Consider the following 18,379-nt stretch of genomic DNA (forward strand, 5'->3'; position numbering starts at 1 on the left):
AGAGCAGTGATGTTTTGGGGCTGTTGCTGGGCAACACGGACTTTCAACTCCCTCCAAAGATTTTCTATGGGGTTGAGATCTGGAGACTGGCTAGCCCACTCCAGGACCTTGAAATACTTCTTACGAAGCCACTCCTTCGTTGCCCGGGCAGTGTGTTTGGGATCATTGTCATGCTGAAAGACCCAGCCACGTTTCATCTTCAATGCCCTTGCTGATGGAAGGAGGTTTTCACTCAAAATCTCACGATGCATGGCCCCATTCATTCTTTCCTTTACACGGATCAGTCGTCCTGGTCCCTTTGCAGAAAAACAGCCCCAAAGCATGATGTTTCCACCCCCATGCTTCACAGTAGGTATGGTGTTCTTTGGATGCAACTCAGCATTCTTTGTCCTCCAAACACGACGAGTTGAGTTTTTACCAAAAAGTTATATTTTGGTTTCATCTGACCATATGACATTCTCCCAATCTTCTTCTGGATCATCCAAATGCTCTCTAGCAAACTTCAGACGGGCCTGGACATGTACTGGCTTAAGCAGGGGGACACGTCTGGCACTGCAGGATTTGAGTCCATGGCAGCGTAGTGTGCTACTGATGGTAGGCTTTGTTACTTTGGTCCCAGCTCTCTGCAGGTCATTCACTAGGTCCCCACGTGTGGTTCTGGGATTCTTGTGATAATTTTCACCCGAGGGAGATTATCAGTGGTCTTGTATGTCTTCCATTTCCTAATAATTGCTCCCACAGTTGATTTCTTCAAACCAAGCTGCTTACCTATTGCAGATTCAGTCTTCCCAGCCTGGTGCAGGTCTACAATTTTGTTTCTGGTGTCCTTTCACAGCTCTTTGGTCTTGGCCATAGTGGAGTTTGGAGTGTGACTGTTTGAGGTTGTGGACAGGTGTCTTTTAAACTGATAACAAGTTCAAACAGGTGCCATTAATACAGGTAACGAGTGGAGGACAGAGGAGCCTCTTAAAGAAGAAGTTACAGGTCTGTGAGAGCCAGAAATCTTGCTTGTTTGTAGGTGACCAAATACTTATTTTCCACCATAATTTGCTAATAAATTCATTACAAATCCTACAATGTGATTTTCTGGATTTTTTCCCCTCATTTTGTCTGTCATAGTTGAAGTGTACCTATGATGAAAATTACAGGCCTCTCTCATCTTTTTAAGTAGGAGAACTTGCACAATTGGTGGCTGACTAAATCCTTTTTTGCCCCACTGTATGCATGAGGCAAAAACACTATGTACAACATAGCAACCCTGAGGGCAGAAACAGGGTAGTGTTGACCTATCTGTGGGCTTAACTCACTCCACATAGATGCAGACCTGTTCTAAGAAGCCAATGGAAGGCTCTGGAAGCAAACTGGGTGGTTCCCTCCCTCCTTCCCTCATCTTTCTGGGGAAGGCAGTGCTCATCTCTCCTTTCCCCTGATCTCCCCAGAGACACCAGGGTGCTTCTTCATAAGTCAAGGCTGAGGCTGGGCGTGATGGATGTCCTGTACAGTGGTTAATGGGCCAAATGGATAAAACGGTAGCGTGAAGAGCCCTGCCGCTACTTCACAGGGGTTCACATCAGGTCCAGGACTCCAGGCTCCCTCAGACCGCAGCAGGCATAGCAAACAGTTGTTATTCTTTATAATGTGCAAAGCCTTGTCAAACTGACACCCTGAAATCCATAGCACAAAGATCAATTTCAGGCCGCCTGGCTGGTCAGGACTTGCAGCTGTCAGACAGCTTGGCATATTAGTTAATGTCTCCGAAAATGATCTCGCACTGGGTGAAAGTTATCTGAGGCATGATTTTTTTAAAAGAGGGTCTATGCATTCATATCAAGGCTTTTCTGCATGTTTCCATATATGGCCCCTAGTCATAATCACATATTCAACTGATAGAAATGTTTTAATTCATCCAATATGATGAAACATTCCAGCTGGATGAGGTGTCATGTTTTATATGTTTTTCTGCACACCATGGAAACCAAAAAAATGGTACTTGGTACAAAATCAAACAGGCGTGAGATAATAAAAATATGCCGGCTATCTGAGAAAGTATGAAACCAATCCAAACTTGTGGCCGCTACAATAACATGAATGTACTGTAGCAGGAAGCAACGCACGGGCAAAACCCCTCCCCGGGTGAGTGGAGTGTGAAGGAAGAGGTTACAAACATGACATGACCCTGAATAGTTCAGTGTCAGCGGGCTCTTTGGGGGTTGTTCAGCCTTGGAAGGTCAAGCCAGTCTCGGCAGCACAGGTAGACGCAGCTCTCTCACTCTCTCTCTGGGAGACCAGCAGGAGCTGAAAGGTGCCTTGAGAGTGTTCTATCAAGACAATTACAGGCTTGGAAGAAACCAGCTCTGACTGTTTCCCCATGATCCTCAAATCATAAAAAAACAAAGTCACCATGAAGGATAATCTTACCATTCAGACACTGCCAATCTTAATGCATTTCCCAGACCCAGACAGAGAGATCCTTCATCTACTCAACAGATCTGCTGAGCTGGCCTTCTCCTTAATAGTGGATTTTGGTCATGACATTCAAGGATAAATCCATTTACTTCTCAGAGTAAAACACATACACACAGAAAGAGAGACTATAATCTTACAATGGGTGGATTAATACTTTCCATGTATTCTCAAGAGGAGTTATATACTGTCGTTCCTAAATGTATAGTTCTTGGACAAACACACAAAGGCCTGAAATGCCTGAGGAAGAAACTCCAGTGCAACCTTATCGGGAGGGGGAGGAGGAAGGGGCCTCTATAAAGCAGGGCGTAACAGCCAAGTGCTGTAATCATACATGTAATCCCCTGCCTAATCTCACGGATCACAGCCTTTGAGATCAAATTGATATTTGACACGATCTTGTCTGACTGCGTACCCTCAAATTACCGAGGCATTAAAAAGCCTCTCCCTCCATGCGAGGAGGGATTCTGTGGCGCACTGTGCTCCAACACGAGGGTAAAAGGAGAGGCCCAAAGCCCTGAACGTCTGGGGCCAGTCAGGGACCGGAGACTGTGTACCAGACAGCCAGGCTTATCCTTCCCTCTTATCTTTCCATCTCCAATCTCTCTGGAGACACAATACTACTGTACAGGGGATTGGAACTGAGAGCAACTCAACGTCGGCCTGTAATTCAAACCTGTCATCACAGAACAAGAGGGACCTATTTACTAAATACAGCGGCTGAGGAACATCAGCTCTTTATTCAGACACAGAATATATCATTTTTTTAAAGAAAGCCACAGATGCCAGCGAATGCATCCAAATGGCTGCAATGATATCCTTTGCCACACCTTGCCCACCCAACTGCCTAATGTGCGTGGATGGAGCTTGCTGTGCGCACACCGGCACCTGATACGAGTATATACCTAATCTCTCACAGCCACAGAAGAGATTTCTCTAATGAAGTTACAGGGATCTAACTCAATTCGGTAGGAAATTTCCATGCGAAAAGATGTAAGCAAAAATATGGTTTTACACAAATGAACCTCTCCATAACTACTTGCTACCATAAAGAGGAGCTGACATGAGTAACTGCAATATTTACTTTTATTTTGTATGCTGTGGAGTTGGAGATAAATAACAAAATACACAAAGTAAGTAAATTATTAAGGAAAGCATTAAATGGCTCCAGTGTAAAATATATTTCAGTCTGTGGTTTGCAGGAAGGCGGGGAAAACGACTTGCTAAATGCGTCTCGCTTAAAAAAATGTTTGACAACAAACGTGGCAGAGTTCTCCCCCAAAGAATGTAAGAGCGGTGCTGCACCACCTTGTGGACTGGCCACTACGTACAATTAAAGCTGCAATATGTAACTTTTTGGGGGGACCAAACCAAATTCTAATTTGCTACGAGACTCGAAATTGAGCTCAGGTGCATCCTGTTTCCATTGATCATCCTTGAGATGTTTTTACAACTTGATTAGAGTCCACCTGTGGAAAATTGTATTGATTGGACATGATTTGGAAAGGCACACACCTGTCTATATAAGGTCCCATACCACAGTTGACAGTTCATGTCAGAGCAAAAACCAAGCCATGAGGACAAAGGAATTGTCCATAGAGCTCCGAGACAAAATTGTGTCAAGGCTCAGATCTGGGGAAGGGTACCAAAACATTTCTGCAGCATTGTCTGTCCCCAAGAACACAGTGGCCTTTATAATTCTTAAATGGAAGACTCTTCCTAGAGCTAGCTGCACGGCCAAACAGAGCAATCGGGGAAGAAGAGCCTGGTCAGGGAGGTAACCAAGAACCGGATGGTCACTCTGACAGAGCTTCAGAGTTCCTCTGTGGAAATGGGAGAATCTTCCAGAAGGACAACCATCTCTGCAGCACTCCACCAATCAGGCACATGACAGCCCACTTGGAGTTTGCCAAAAAGCACCTAAAGGCTCTCAGACCATGAGACACAAGATTCTCTGGTCTGATGAAACCAAGAATCAACTCTTTGCCCTGAATGCCAAGCGTCACGTCTGGAGGAAACCTGGCACCATCGCTACGGTGAAGCATGGTGGTGGCAGCATCATGCGGTGGGGATGTTTTCAGCAGCAGGGACTGGGAGACTAGTCAGGCTCCAAAGTGCTCAGGACAGACTGAGGCGAAGGTTTACCTTCCATCAGGACAATGACCCTAAGCACACAGCCAAGACAACGCAGGAGTAGCTTCGGTTCAAATCTCTGAATGTCCTTGAGTAGACCAGCCAGAGCCTGGACTTGAACCCGATCGAACATATCTGGAGAGACCTGAAAATACCTTTCAGCGACGCTCCCCATCCAACCTGACAGAGCTTGAGAGGATCTGAAGAGAAGAAAGGGAGAAACTCACCAAATATAGGTCTAGCAAGCTTGTAGTTTTACACCCAAGAAGACTCGAGGCTGTAATCACTGCCAGAGGTGCTTCAACAAAGTACTGATGAAAGGGTCTGAAACTTATGTAAATGTGGTATTTCAGTTTTGTATTTTTTATATATTTGCTAAAAATTCTAAAAACCTGTTTTCGCTTTGTCATTATGGTGTATTGTGTGTAGATTGATGAGGGGGGGAAACAATTTAATGCATTTTAGATTTAGGCTATAATGTAACAAAATCTGATAAAAGTCAAGGGGTCTGAATACTTTTCGAATGCACGCCAAACACCAGTTTCAACATCAAAAGTGAAGAGGCGACTCCGGGATGCTGGCCTTCTAGGCAGAGTTGCAAAGAAAAATATATTTCTCAGACTGGCCAATACAAAGAAAAGATTAACATGGGCAAAAGAACACAAGACACTGGACAGAGGAACTCAACATCCCGGAGTCGCCTCTTCACTGTTGACGTTGAGACTGGTGTTTTGTGGGTACTATTTAATGAAGCTGCCAGTTGAGGACTTGTGAGGCGTCTGTTTCTCAGACTAGACACTCTAATGTACTTGTCCTCTTACTCAGTTGTGCACCGGGGCCTCCCACTCCTCTTTCTATTCTGGTTAGAGCAAGTTTGAGCTGTTTTGTGAAGGGAGTAGTACACAGCATTGTACCAGATCTTCAATTTTTTTTGCATTTTCCTCGCATGGAATAGCATTCATTTCTCAGAACAAGAATAGACTGACAAGTTCCAGAAGAAAGTTATTTGTTTCTGACCATTTTGAGTCTGTAATCGAACCCACAAATGCTGATGCTCCAGATACTCAACTAGTCTAAAGGCCAGTTTTATTACTTATTTAATCAGAACAACAGTTTTCAGCTGTGCTAACATAATTGCAAAAGGGTTTTCTAATGATGAACTAGCCTTTTAAAATGATACATTTGGATTAGCTAACACAACATGCAATTGGAACACAGGAGTGATGGTTGCTGATAATGGGCCTCTGTACACCTATGTAGATATTCAATTTTTAAAAATCTGCCGTTTCTAGCTACAATAGTCATTTACAACATTAATATCTGCACTGCATTTCTGATTAATTTGATGTTATTTTAATGGACATAAAATGTGCTTCTCTTTCAAAAACAAGGACATTTCTAAGTGACCCCAAACTTTTGAACAGTAGTGTATGTGTATATGTATATTTTTTTAAACTTTATTTGTTATAATTTAAGGCCAGACACCACACCCTAATGGCTATTTTTGTGTTCTAGATTGCAGGAAATGGCAGTTACGCAAAATGATTTGAGTTATGACATCAGGGAGAAGCCACATGGAGGAAACCTCTGTCCCCGGCCAGACATACTTGTAGAGATTATCTCGTCTGGCTGAGCTGTGTGTTGGTACTGTCTGCATTGTGTTTGCCTGGGAAAGAGGACAGCCAGACCATGAAACCATCAGCACCTGTCCTAGAAGAGCCTCAATGCTGATGAGCGAGGGAGGCTTGGGAGAGGCCAGGGGGACAGTCCCTGTGGATTGACGGGACAGGCTGGTACCCTGAGGAGGGACAGCGGCCCTGCAGCCCCTGGGGCTCTCAAAGCTCTCTTTTATTGGGGTTGGGGGTGCAGAAGGGGTGGCTCTGGGGCTGGTATTGTGCTACCTGGGTGCCTGGCTGGCTGACCCCTCCTCCTCCCTGCATCTACTGGGTTGGCACCCCTGGGACCACAGGTTATCTCCCTAGGAAATCACCTTGACCTCCACACAGCAGAACAATCAGGAATGGGTCAACAGGCAGGCAGAGGGATTATAGAGCTGAATTTAGATATGTGTTAGGAGAAAAGGGCAGTTCTAACTATGATTTCTCAATACAGGATCCAATTCTGTAGCATGCAAGCAGTTACATGACTGACATGGTGTAATGCAAAAGTACTACTTAACCATGTCAAATGTCGAAAATGTTTCAGATATCACACTATCAGAACTTAAAACCTACCCTACATAAACAGACTCAAAAAACATTCCTCTGAGGCATAACTGGGGGAAAAGGCAAGGCTACAGTTACATGCATGTACAGATTCTTAAACAGCCATGTGCATAATGGTACTACATAGCACCCCTAACATTATCCCTAAATACCGTGATATGTTAGTAAGCATTCAGTCAGCAGCCATTTGGCAAGGAAATGCAATGAAAGGGCTTCTGTTGGAGAGGCAGGGTAATAGAGATATGCCTAAGGCCACCCCGTTGCAGAGAGAAGCACGAACCGGCGTACACACAGAAACACACAGTCATCACACACGTACCTGAGGCCAGCCACATTGGGCTGGTTCTGGAGGTGCTCCTGCCAGCGGTGGTGTAAACAAAGGGATGGAGGAGAGGCCTGCAGGCAGCAGGAGCCCGGGTGAAGGGGCAGGGCAGGGGCATGGGTCTGGAAGATGTGGCACTCCTGCTGGTTGCCGTGGCAGCACAGGGGGGGATGGAATGGGCAGCGGTGGCAGCACGGGGGAGGTGGAGACAGCGGAGGAGTAGAGGGGAAGGAGGTTGTGGAGGGCAGGAGCTTGGACAACCTTTGAGAGTCTGTGAGGTGTGATGAGGTGGAGGAAGAGGCCCTTAGGGAACCATTCTGCTTGATGATGCTTCCATTCTGACTCACTCTGGATCTCTGCTGCAGCTCCTTGTGCGGTGGTGTTGGCCTTGGTTGGTGCCTCTGCCTCCGCTGTGTTCTGGGTGTGGATACAACGCTGACGTCCCTTCTTTCCGTGCTGCTGAGGCTCGCACTGGCCTCTGTGACGCTGGGTGACAGGCTGCCATTGCTGAGGAGCAGGAGGTCACCATTGGCGTCACTCAGGGCCATCGTCCTCCTCCTGCTGGCCTGGCGCAGGGTTTGCCACTCCTCTGCAGAACATAAACGGAAAAGGGGAGGTAAAGCAGACAGGCCAATAGTTAGCTCTTAACTGTAGCTAGTCATGTTGACATTCAGATGAACATTGACTCTATTCACACAGAGCTGGTGAGCTGAGCTGAATGGGGCAACGAGAGGAAAGGAGGCCTGGAGCCAGGGAGTAGCGTGGGCGAAGGGGAGAGAATGAGACAGTAAACAGTGCAAGGGTTCACACTCAAAACTCAGATCAAAACAGAATGCAATGACCAGTCAGGAAAACAGATAATTAACTTGTTCTTTCTAGGCCAGGAGACTGGGAACAGATACAAGCTACACAAAGTTAATTAGTGATCAATCCTCATTGATTTTCTGAATTAAAGCTAAATGTGAAATATTAGTCAGTTACTTTACCATATTTCTCTACCTTCCTCACTGCCATTTTTGTCTAAATAGTGTGATGTATAATGTATGAATACGATACGATAGGGTATGAATTGGCAGCCTCTGTTCATGGAGTATGAGATAGGCTATTTCTTCATTATGAAAAGTATAAACTATTTCCAACAGAATAAGATTAAACAGAGGTCTTCAAGTGTTCATGTTGCTAGCATTTCAGACCCTATGACTCTTATTAAAGAATACTTTCAGGCTATGTGTAATATAAAATGACTTCAGTTGGGACATTTTGGAGTAAGATAAAATAAAAAATAAAAAATATGTTTTTGCCATGATATGGCTTGACACACTTAAAAAAAGTAGTGAATTGCCTTTCACAGGTAATGCACGGTTGTGGTTGGTTGTTAAGTTGGAAGGTTGCAAAACACCAACCCCCGCTGAAACAGATTTGACGTGAACCCAGATAAATAAATCTCTCTCAGTCTAATGTGACTGGGAGTCCTGAGAGAACCTCATCTCCCTACAATAACTAATGGCTGAGGTGGGGAGAAAAAAAACTACTTCTCACTAGTTCCCACACAGTACGGTCTACTTCATCCACATCACGCCTAGGACCGAGAGATAGATATGGAACTGCACTAGATGGAAATGTACTGCAGTGCAGAAAATCCCCCTGTACATCACAACACATTATTACTACCATATCATAACGCATAAATATTGCCTTAAAAAACAAATCTAATGAATGTGGCTTCTATTCTTCTTTATTTTCCTATTTGATAAACTATGCAACTTTTTTAAAGGCTACTTTCTTTACCGAACCTTGTAGAGATTTTGCATTTAAAAATATTCACATCTGTCAAGACAAACTTTACACATGACACAGCTTCTTGCAAATTACGTTCCCTCAAACTCACTACGGTCCCATTCCTCCAAGTTTGGCTTGGCTCCATGTGATCGCATATGAACACAGTACACACACACAATCGTAGGCTACATCAAATATATTGACGCCAAACTAAGCTGGATGTGTTTGTGTTCAACCGACACCCATTAAGATATACAATATAGCCTTCTAGGAAAACCTTTTCTCTATGCAGGGAAACAGCCATGATGCAGTGAATGTGAATGACTGTGTTCTGCGATGCCTCAACATGAATAAGGTAGGGGGTAACATGAGACTGACAGCCCAGTCAGGTCAGAGCTGTGGGAATGGGGGGGAAGGAGAACTTCAACCTCACTCTGTCTGAAGGGCTCCGAATAGCAGGCAGTGCAGTGGAAATGAAGGTTACGTTTCTAGTTGACCAAAAATCACAAGTTACCAACAATGATAGAAAAGCTGAAAGGTGGCAATGAAATGATTAAGTATGAAAAAGAGACTTAAGAGAGTAGTCTGGATCTTTGTGATATGAACTGTGATATGAAAAACATGACTATGCTTGGCTAAAAAAATCAGTTGCATCCCTCTACCTGTACACATCTTCCTTCAACATTGCTCCACGGCCACAGGAATTTAGATGGCTGTGTGGGCTCCAATACTGAGCGCTGAAATCCAGGTGAGACATCTAGGCCAGTCTGTAGTCTGACACAAACAGGGGTCTGTGGCCCTCAGGAAACAACGGACAGATTACAGTGTGGAACGACTGTCCTAAAAAAGAACACTGAGGACAAGTCCTTAACAATTACTTAATTAATAAACTATTTATATATCTATTTTTTTGTGTGTATCTGCAAACACTGGTATGTTACACATTTTGGTTTTAAGAATTGACGGTCACACTATGCTTACGACCGACACAATGAGGTTTGTGGAAACTGCAAAAATTTAGAATAACGGATGCATTTTTCTGCATTCATGTTGAGTTTGTGATTAATTTGGGGTGAATCTGTGCAACTACGAGGTACGCAGCAGGAGGCAAAGTACCTCATTCCTGTACTTAATGCTAATAGGACAATCGTTAATAAGAGGACTCAGTCAAGACAGTTAATAACTTCCGCCTAATAACATAATTTATCCTGGAAACTACGAGTACATGCCCGAGAGGACTATGAGGACTTTGACATTCATATTCTAATAGTGTCTGAGAAACTTATGACAAGCCTGAAACTTTGGCCCAGTTCCACAGCTGGGTTTTACATACCTATATGGCGTTCTCGCTCAAGGCTACTGCATTGTATCAAGTTAAATAGGTAAATAAGCTGGTTTGGTGTCATACCGTCATCATGCCTTGACCAATCAATGTGAAGCTGAAATGAAGACAAGCAGCATATTTTTTTTTCTTCTATTTTATACTTTAGCCATAATGTATTACAATGCATTGCTCCAGAGAGAGCATTTTGATTAAATAAGAAAATAAACTATAATGTTGCTTCACTATGAGATATGAAACCATATTAAATCATTTGAGTAAAATGTAGTTTTGTTTCAACTTTAAAGGTAGGCTGAATGACCACTAACGTTCTAACTAAGCTGCTGTCAAACTGAAGAAGTTTCTCTGTTTTTTTCGAAGTATGTCCATATTAGCCTACCAAATATAATGTTGATCAACTAAAGTTATGTAGATTACATGATGGGGTTAAAAACATTCCGATAGGAATCTACACCAGCGTTCAGCAAAAGACCGGTGCATCCCATTCAGCGAAACATCACTTTTCATTATTTCGTTCCAGTACCTTGTAACAGCGGAGAAGGAATCCGCTATCTACATCGTATCCTAAACTCCCACTTTAGTAGCCAAAACAGTTGGAACAACAGACACAAATATACATTTATAAACCATTAAGATTATGGGTTTTAAAACAGTATTTTTCAGAGGATCAATGCACAGCAGACATTTAATGGATTTTTGATACGGTACCTTATCGAAGTGTTCAAGCTCTGGAAGTGTTCAAGCTCTGGATGCTTGCGAAACGCAAGCATTCGCGCTCGCCTAAATTGAATGTATTAACCGAAAACGGATTACGTTTACAGTATCCACCACTAGTTTAACAAAACACTCAGAAAGAGAGGAACACGTCGCGGCGAAAGAAGGTCGTTTCTCACTGAGAAGCGTTCTGCCGGAATGACACATACATGCACCCTGTCTCCGTAAACGCAGGCGGTGGTCTGGGTGTGGGACTGCGCACTAGCCCACTGATAGGATGTTCATGATGATGCTTGTCGACTTTTAACCCAATCAAGGCCTCTGCAGCACACAGCAGCTGGAAGAACGGAGGTCATCATCCTCATCATCATCATCAGTAGTAGTATTACCCTCACAAGCAAGTTATGCCGCGTTCAAAACAACTGGGGACTCGGAAAAATATGAGGTCAAATCATGACGTCAATGATCTTCAGGTCGGAAAGTCGGAGCTCTAGAAAGATGCCCGAGTTGAAACTCCGAGTTTGATTACCGTTATAATCGATTTTTCTCAGTCTCAGTCTTTTTTCCGAGTTCCCAGTTATTTCAAATGCACTGAAGTAGGAAGTCGGAGATTTCCCAGTTCTCATTTCCGAGTTCTCAGTTATTTTGAACGCGGCATGTGTCTCGCGTTGCCATACCTTCAAAATCACGTAGTTTTTCGACGAGGCTACTAGCTAGTAAACAGCCAAACAAACTAGAAACAATGTATGAGTCTGATTTATTTCATAATCACAACAGGAAAATGAAAATCTTCTGACCTGCTTATTTTAGGATGTTATTCAGACAATCACCGACTATTATTGAGAGGTTTCTAAGGCCAGGATTCAATCCGATCGCGCTTTGTCGCCTATCTGCATTCAAGATAAACGCTGCATACTGTATGTCGGCTCAATTGGAAATTATTATTTTAAATGTCAAGCGCATTATAACGCGGATTTCCAGCCAGAGGGATGTGTAAGAGAGAATAATGACCTAACACCAAGTTTACAAATTAAACTGACCAAAAAAAAATCAGCTGTCAAGTTAAGTTGTGAAATAATCACGGTTTTGGTATCAATACACCTTTTTGTTTTACCTCAAACCACTTCATTATGACCCCACCCACGTCATGGCCTACACCACATTAAAGATTACAGTCCAGCTGTGTTCCGTCCTTTGGCTGGGTTCTATAATGTAATAACTCCCTAAAATATACTCCCCTTTAGCTCAGACCTCCCTTTAGGTCAGACCTCTCTGCCCTGCCCATTCCCTTGAAATAACTGTGGTTTGATTCAAAACACACTGTGGACTTTCTGATAAAACCATACCCAACCAACAGTTGGGCCTCCGCCACACAATAAAATGTTTACCATATCCTTTAAGCTATTTCAAGAACATTTTGTGCCCATGTTGCATGTCTCCATTACACCACCATGCAATATCACAATCTTTCCCACATTGAAAAGATGAAAAACGGAAAGAGCTCGTCTTCCGGACTGTTGGAAAATCTTTGGACACTTTCTGTACTCAGAGCATTCTGCTCAGCGGGGGGGGGGGGGGGGGGTTCTTCCTCACATGGAATCATGGAAAGGGAGAGGCTATACCTGGCTTTAATTTCAGCTGTCCGCCAGTATCAGGACACAGTTCATATAGCACACCATAATATGCACTGCAGTAGGGTGCTGGCTCCAAGGAAAGTACCTAGGATTTCTTTGTTTAGAACAGTTGTGTTTACCATCGTTTACCAGCAGCAACCTTTCAGGTCAACTTTCATTGAGTCCTAACTGCTGTATAGGCCTACATTGTGGTTTGTTATGTACATCTGTAGTTTCAATGAGCAATACTAATGTTAACCTAGCAGAACATCCAACACAAATCTTCGCCAATGCTGGAAGGGGGGGGCCGAGTGAAACATTTTAGGAACCACTGCATTACGGGCCTAGTTAGCTCAGTGTGAATAAACGGCTTTATGGTTGAAGTGCAGAGCCTATAGCCCCATTAAACCTCATGAGTGGCTAGGATTATCACACTAAAGCCTGGTGTATCAGTATCCAGCCATGCCTGTGGTGGTCATCTGCCTGGTCAGCCCAGGCCATCCGAGTCCAGTGAGGATGCCCCCTTTGAAATAACAAGAGGCTGGCTGGTGGCCACTGCGGCCCTGGACAGCAGGGAAACCACATCAAAGGGCACAGTAACGGGATGAAGCTGTAATCAAAGCATACTGGTCCCAGCACTGATCACCCACAGTTCAAACTGACGGGCTCCGCCAAAAATGAAAGAGAAAAAAAAGAAGGAGAGAGACATTTCTAAACACTTCCAGGAATGGACCTGGAGTAAGACAGTTGTAGGAACGAGTTTTCTGTTTCATGTTCCCTGTTATAATTTGGAGCACCAATGGAAATGTGATAAGGTTTTGCAATAGCCTGCTCTATTGGAGCTTGTACTTCCTAAATGCAAGGGTCGAAGCAATATTGAAAGTACTAGGGTGACTAGTACTAGTAAAATACTGTAGGACAACTGAAGGATCCCTTACAAAAGATACACGTTCAGGTTTGCACAGATGCAGAATACATTTAGGCCTACTCTTAAACAAAATGCAGCACAAATGCCCAAAGTAAAGAGCCAAAGCCGCTCCCTCTTGCACATTCCAAGGACATAAAACTTCAAACAGCTGAGAGGAAAAAAACATGCAGTGCACAAAGGTTTCCTGCTATAAATTAAACATGATCCAACTCGCTTTTGATTTGGAAGCACATTTACGGTGACCTAATAGGCAATCGTGAAAGCTGAAATCAGGCAGGAACCATCCGTCAGATGATGTTACAACCCCATTGTGCATTGCAGTTACCCCTGCATGTGGTAATGGGGGGGGGGGGGGGTAGTATCACTCTCATCTTGCAGCATTGCTGACATTGCTGTGTGGCTTCTGTGAGTCCAAGTTTCGGAAACCCAGGGAAACCAAATAGCTCTGACACCCCCAGAGTGAGGACGGACATCTCCCACCCGTTTAACACTCCCCAAGTCCGCAGGGATGGCCAGGACTTACTGCCAAAGTTAGACAAGGCCTAAAGAGAACACTCTAGGTTGGGCCTAAATCTGTATGTTTATTAAAGTATACTAGACTTTATACACACTAACTGAATCTTCACCTCTCCCTATGACCACAGACAGTTAGAAGAATAGCCTTTGTGCTGAATTATCCTCATTGTCTAGCTGGAGATTCAAGGGACCAAAGAACAAGTGCAAGGAGTTGCTGGAGTAGCAGGAGAAAGTGCAACCACATCCAGCTACATGCTGTAGCCATGTGACCTGCTTCATGTCCCAGAAGAGAAGATAAACATGAATATAGACTGGAGAAACCTTGAAATTAAAGAGATACCGGGGTGGTGTAGCTGGATGGCCATAATGCTAATCTACATTCCTCTTATAGGTGTTGATGGGCAGCTTGGAGGTGTAAATGAGATCACAAGCACCTGTTCTATACTCACTTTGACAGACTGATAGAAGAGTGACATTTTTGTCATTTGCTGATAAATGGTTTGTCCTTTCCTTTCAAGTCCTCTAAGGATGGAATAGGCCTATTATCGGGATGATCAAGAACGCACTTATTTTTGGTCACAATGAATTGCTAGGCCATATATTTGACAATCCCAGAACACACACACAAAAAAGAGAAAACTAGATGTGTATGTTTCAGAAGACAAGAGGAAAGGATTCTTAGAACCCAATTAACAGAGGGTTGTTCTTCAGCCTTGCTCCAGCCTTGGACTGGGAAGTAACCTCCCACCCCACCAGTACCACCCTCACAAAGCCCTTTGGCACAAAAGCAGGCTCTGCCCTCTAATTACAGTTGTTTTTACAAAGGATTTCACATGGTGTCAGGGCTTTGGACTGGACCTTTGTCCTCCTTTCACATAGAGCGGCAGTGCACCCTCGGCTTTCTCTCTCTCTCTCTCTCTCCACCTCTATCCCTTTTCTTCCTCTTCTCCTCAAGTGCAGGGATTTTTCTGCCATTGTAATTCTTGGGCGGGCCACCTAAGCGTTGTGTAAAAAAACTGATTATAATAATATTCAGCTAGACAGTCAGGGAGAATTGAAAACTCCCAAAACAATCAATTTAGCAGTATCCATTTTGATATTATGTTTGAGCAAAACAGCATTATCCTTGGCAAAAATGCATAGAATTCCAGGAAACTAGCTTTAAATTAAAAATGTAAAAATCTCAGCTCTATGGCAGAATTTTCGCAAGATAGATCCCGCAAGATAGTCCGCAAGATAGATCCCTGCAATATCTCATTGAAGATCTTGATAACTTTTCCGTACTCTCTGGACTAAAACCTAATTATGATAAGTGTATTGGATCTTTAAAAAACTTTTACATTACCCTGCAGTTTACCTATAAAATGGGCTGATGGTGAAGTAGACATACTTGGTATTCATATCACAAAATATATAAATAAGCTCTCCACAATGAATTTCAATAGAAAACTTGTAAAAATAGACAAGATCCTGCAACCATGTAGAGGTAAATACCTGTCTATTTATGGAAAAATTGCCCCGATTAACTCCTTAGTCATATCTCAGTTTACTCACTTACTTATGGCGCTGCCCACTCCTGATGATTCGTTTTTCAAATCATATGAGCAAAAAATATTTTGATTTATCTGGGACGCTAAAGCAGACAAAATAAAGCGTGCCTATCTGTATAATGAATATTAATTAGGTGGGTTGAGATTATTAAATATAAAAGCACTGAACCTCTCTCTAAAAGCTTCACTTATTCAAAAGTTTTACTTGAACCCTAAATGGTTTCCCAAGCAGATTACTAAGAAAAGCTCATCCATTGTGCAGATTGCCATGTCTCATTGAAAATTATACTTTTTTCAAAGTGTCTCTCTTTTTCAAACAAGCATTGCAGAGCTGGCTACAATTTTCCCCTGAAAAGATAGAACAAATATTACAGCAAATATTATGGCTGAACTCAAATGTGCTGCTTGATAAAATACCTGTATTTATGGGAAAGATGTTTGAAAAGGGTATTTTGTTCTTAAATTATATTGTAAATTGGCATGGTAGAGTTATGTTATCAGAATTGTACGGGAAGGTCTGCTGAATCCAAGAGTACAACTAATTGATTACAGAATTACCCCAAAAATGGAGGAGGCAGGTGGCAGCGGGAGGAGGTAGGGAACTGGTCTGTCTGCCCAATATAAAGGATTCAAACTGGCGGAGGAAAAAAATAGCATAAATAGGAAAGTATACCAGTTTAATTTGAGGACCAGGATGTTGACAACTGTGCCATACAGATTGCAAAATAGTTGGGAAGAGATTTTTGATGTACCAATTCCATGGTACAGGGTGTATGAGATGATATATAAAACAATGCAAGACTTCGTGCTTTTCAGCTAAAATTATTATATAGAATTCTTGCCACCAACAAAACGTTGAATATTTGGGGCATAAAATCATTGAAGCTCTGCAAATTTTGTTGTGAGGATACAGAATCAATAGACAATTTATTTTGGTATTGCCCTCAGGTAGCCTGTTTCTGGTCTCAGGAATGGCTGAAAATGCATAGCATTGATCTAAAATTGACCCTATAAATAGTACTGTTAGGAGATCTGGAGAGACCGGGTCAGTCAATTACCAATTTACTAATAATCTTAGTAAAAGTATTTATCTTCAACTCACAATCTGTGGATTCTACTCGATTAGATAGATTGAAATTGTACGTTAACCATCACAGCATAGTTGAAAGATATATGTTGCGTAGAAATCCAAAGAGGGTGGCCAGCAGAGATAGATGGGATGGGCTGAGGGTTGGGATGTGGAATTGGAGACAAGTGGGAGTGGAGTTGCTGTGTGAGAGATAGAATGATGGTCAAAGATAAAAGTCAAAAATAAAGTCAAAATAAAACTTAATAAATAGTACGTTTGAATGACACTGAGGGGCAGTGTTTTTACCGCTAATGCCGGTTTGCCTGAGGCTGATGCCGTGCAGGTGTTTGTACACATGCATATACACTCTCAGTCAAATAAACGCATACAAGAACACAGACACATACATGTAATAGTGCCAGACATGCACACAAACATATACAGTTGGCATTGCTGTAATGATGTTAGTTGTCCTTGATGTCCTTTGTTTGAAATGTATTATTTTTCTTTCTTTTTTTTGCCTTGCTGTTTGCTGTTTTCTTCTGTCTTTATATTTGTTCTCTTTAGTTCATTCTCTTGGTTGTTGGTGCATTGGGGGGTTCTTGGGGGTGGGGAATGGAATTCATTGTATTTTTAATTTACATTTTTCTTCTTGTGGGGGGGGGGGGGGGACTGTGGGAGGGGTCTCGAATGATTGATGGACAGGTATTGGGGAACTGTGGGGGGATCTTGGGGGATTCGGGTTCACGTTTTTTGGCCTGATGGGATATCTGTCAACATGCCCTTGAGCAGGGCATTTTTTTTTATTTTATTTTTTTTATTTCACCTTTATTTAACCAGGTAGGCTAGTTGAGAACAAGTTCTCATTTGCAACTGCGACCTGGCCAAGATAAGGCATAGCAGTGTGAACAGACAACACAGAGTTACACATGGAGTAAACAATTAACAAGTCAATAACACAGTAGAAAAAAGGGGAGTCTATATACATTGTGTGCAAAAGGCATGAGAAGGTAGGCGAATAATTACAATTATGCAGATTAACACTGGAGTGATAAATGATCCGATGGTTATGTACAGGTAGAGATATTGGTGTGCAAAAGAGCAGAAAAATAAATAAATAAAAACAGTATGGGGATGAGGTAGGTGAAAATGGGTGGGCTATTTACCAATAGACTATGTACAGCTGCAGCGATCGGTTAGCTGCTCAGATAGCAGATGTTTGAAGTTGGTGAGGGAGATAAAAGTCTCCAACTTCAGCGATTTTTGCAATTCGTTCCAGTCACAGGCAGCAGAGAACTGGAACGAAAGGCGGCCAAATGAGGTGTTGGCTTTAGGGATGATCAGTGAGATACACCTGCTGGAGCGCGTGCTACGGATGGGTGTTGCCATCGTAACCAGTGAACTGAGATAAGGCGGAGCTTTACCTAGCATGGACTTGTAGATGACCTGGAGCCAGTGGGTCTGGCGACGAATATGTAGCGAGGGCCAGCCGACTAGAGCATACAAGTCGCAGTGGTGGGTGGTATAAGGTGCTTTAGTGACAAAACGGATGGCACTGTGATAAACTGCATCCAGTTTGCTGAGTAGAGTGTTGGAAGCAATTTTGTAGATGACATCGCCGAAGTCGAGGATCGGTAGGATAGTCAGTTTTACTAGGGTAAGTTTGGCGGCGTGAGTGAAGGAGGCTTTGTTGCGGAATAGAAAGCCGACTCTTGATTTGATTTT

The 18,379-nt window shown here is 43.0% G+C and overlaps 1 protein-coding gene across 2 annotated transcripts in view; it reads right to left on the bottom strand.

Annotated features, from left to right (window-relative positions):
* Positions 1-11,420, bottom strand: part of LOC110522298 (protein dispatched homolog 1) — a 28,167-nt gene extending 16,747 nt beyond the window's left edge. Inside the window, exons 1-2 of one of the 2 annotated variants that reach the window (XM_090232914.1) lie at positions 9,585-11,420; positions 7,141-7,732 (exon numbers count right to left, since the gene is read on the bottom strand). In XM_090232914.1, the coding sequence (XP_090089040.1) occupies positions 7,141-7,732; positions 9,585-9,594 (602 nt within the window). In that variant the 5' untranslated portion in view covers positions 9,595-11,420. The remainder of the gene's footprint in view (positions 1-7,140; positions 7,733-9,584) is intronic. The other variant, XM_021600576.3, reaches the window with a different exon arrangement.
* Positions 11,421-18,379: the final 6,959 nt, after the last annotated feature.

The sequence above is a fragment of the Oncorhynchus mykiss genome, chromosome 4 (genome assembly GCF_057628025.1).
Source record: "Oncorhynchus mykiss isolate SJ-2025 chromosome 4, ASM5762802v1, whole genome shotgun sequence".
In the NCBI taxonomy this organism is placed as follows: Eukaryota; Metazoa; Chordata; class Actinopteri; order Salmoniformes; family Salmonidae; genus Oncorhynchus; species Oncorhynchus mykiss.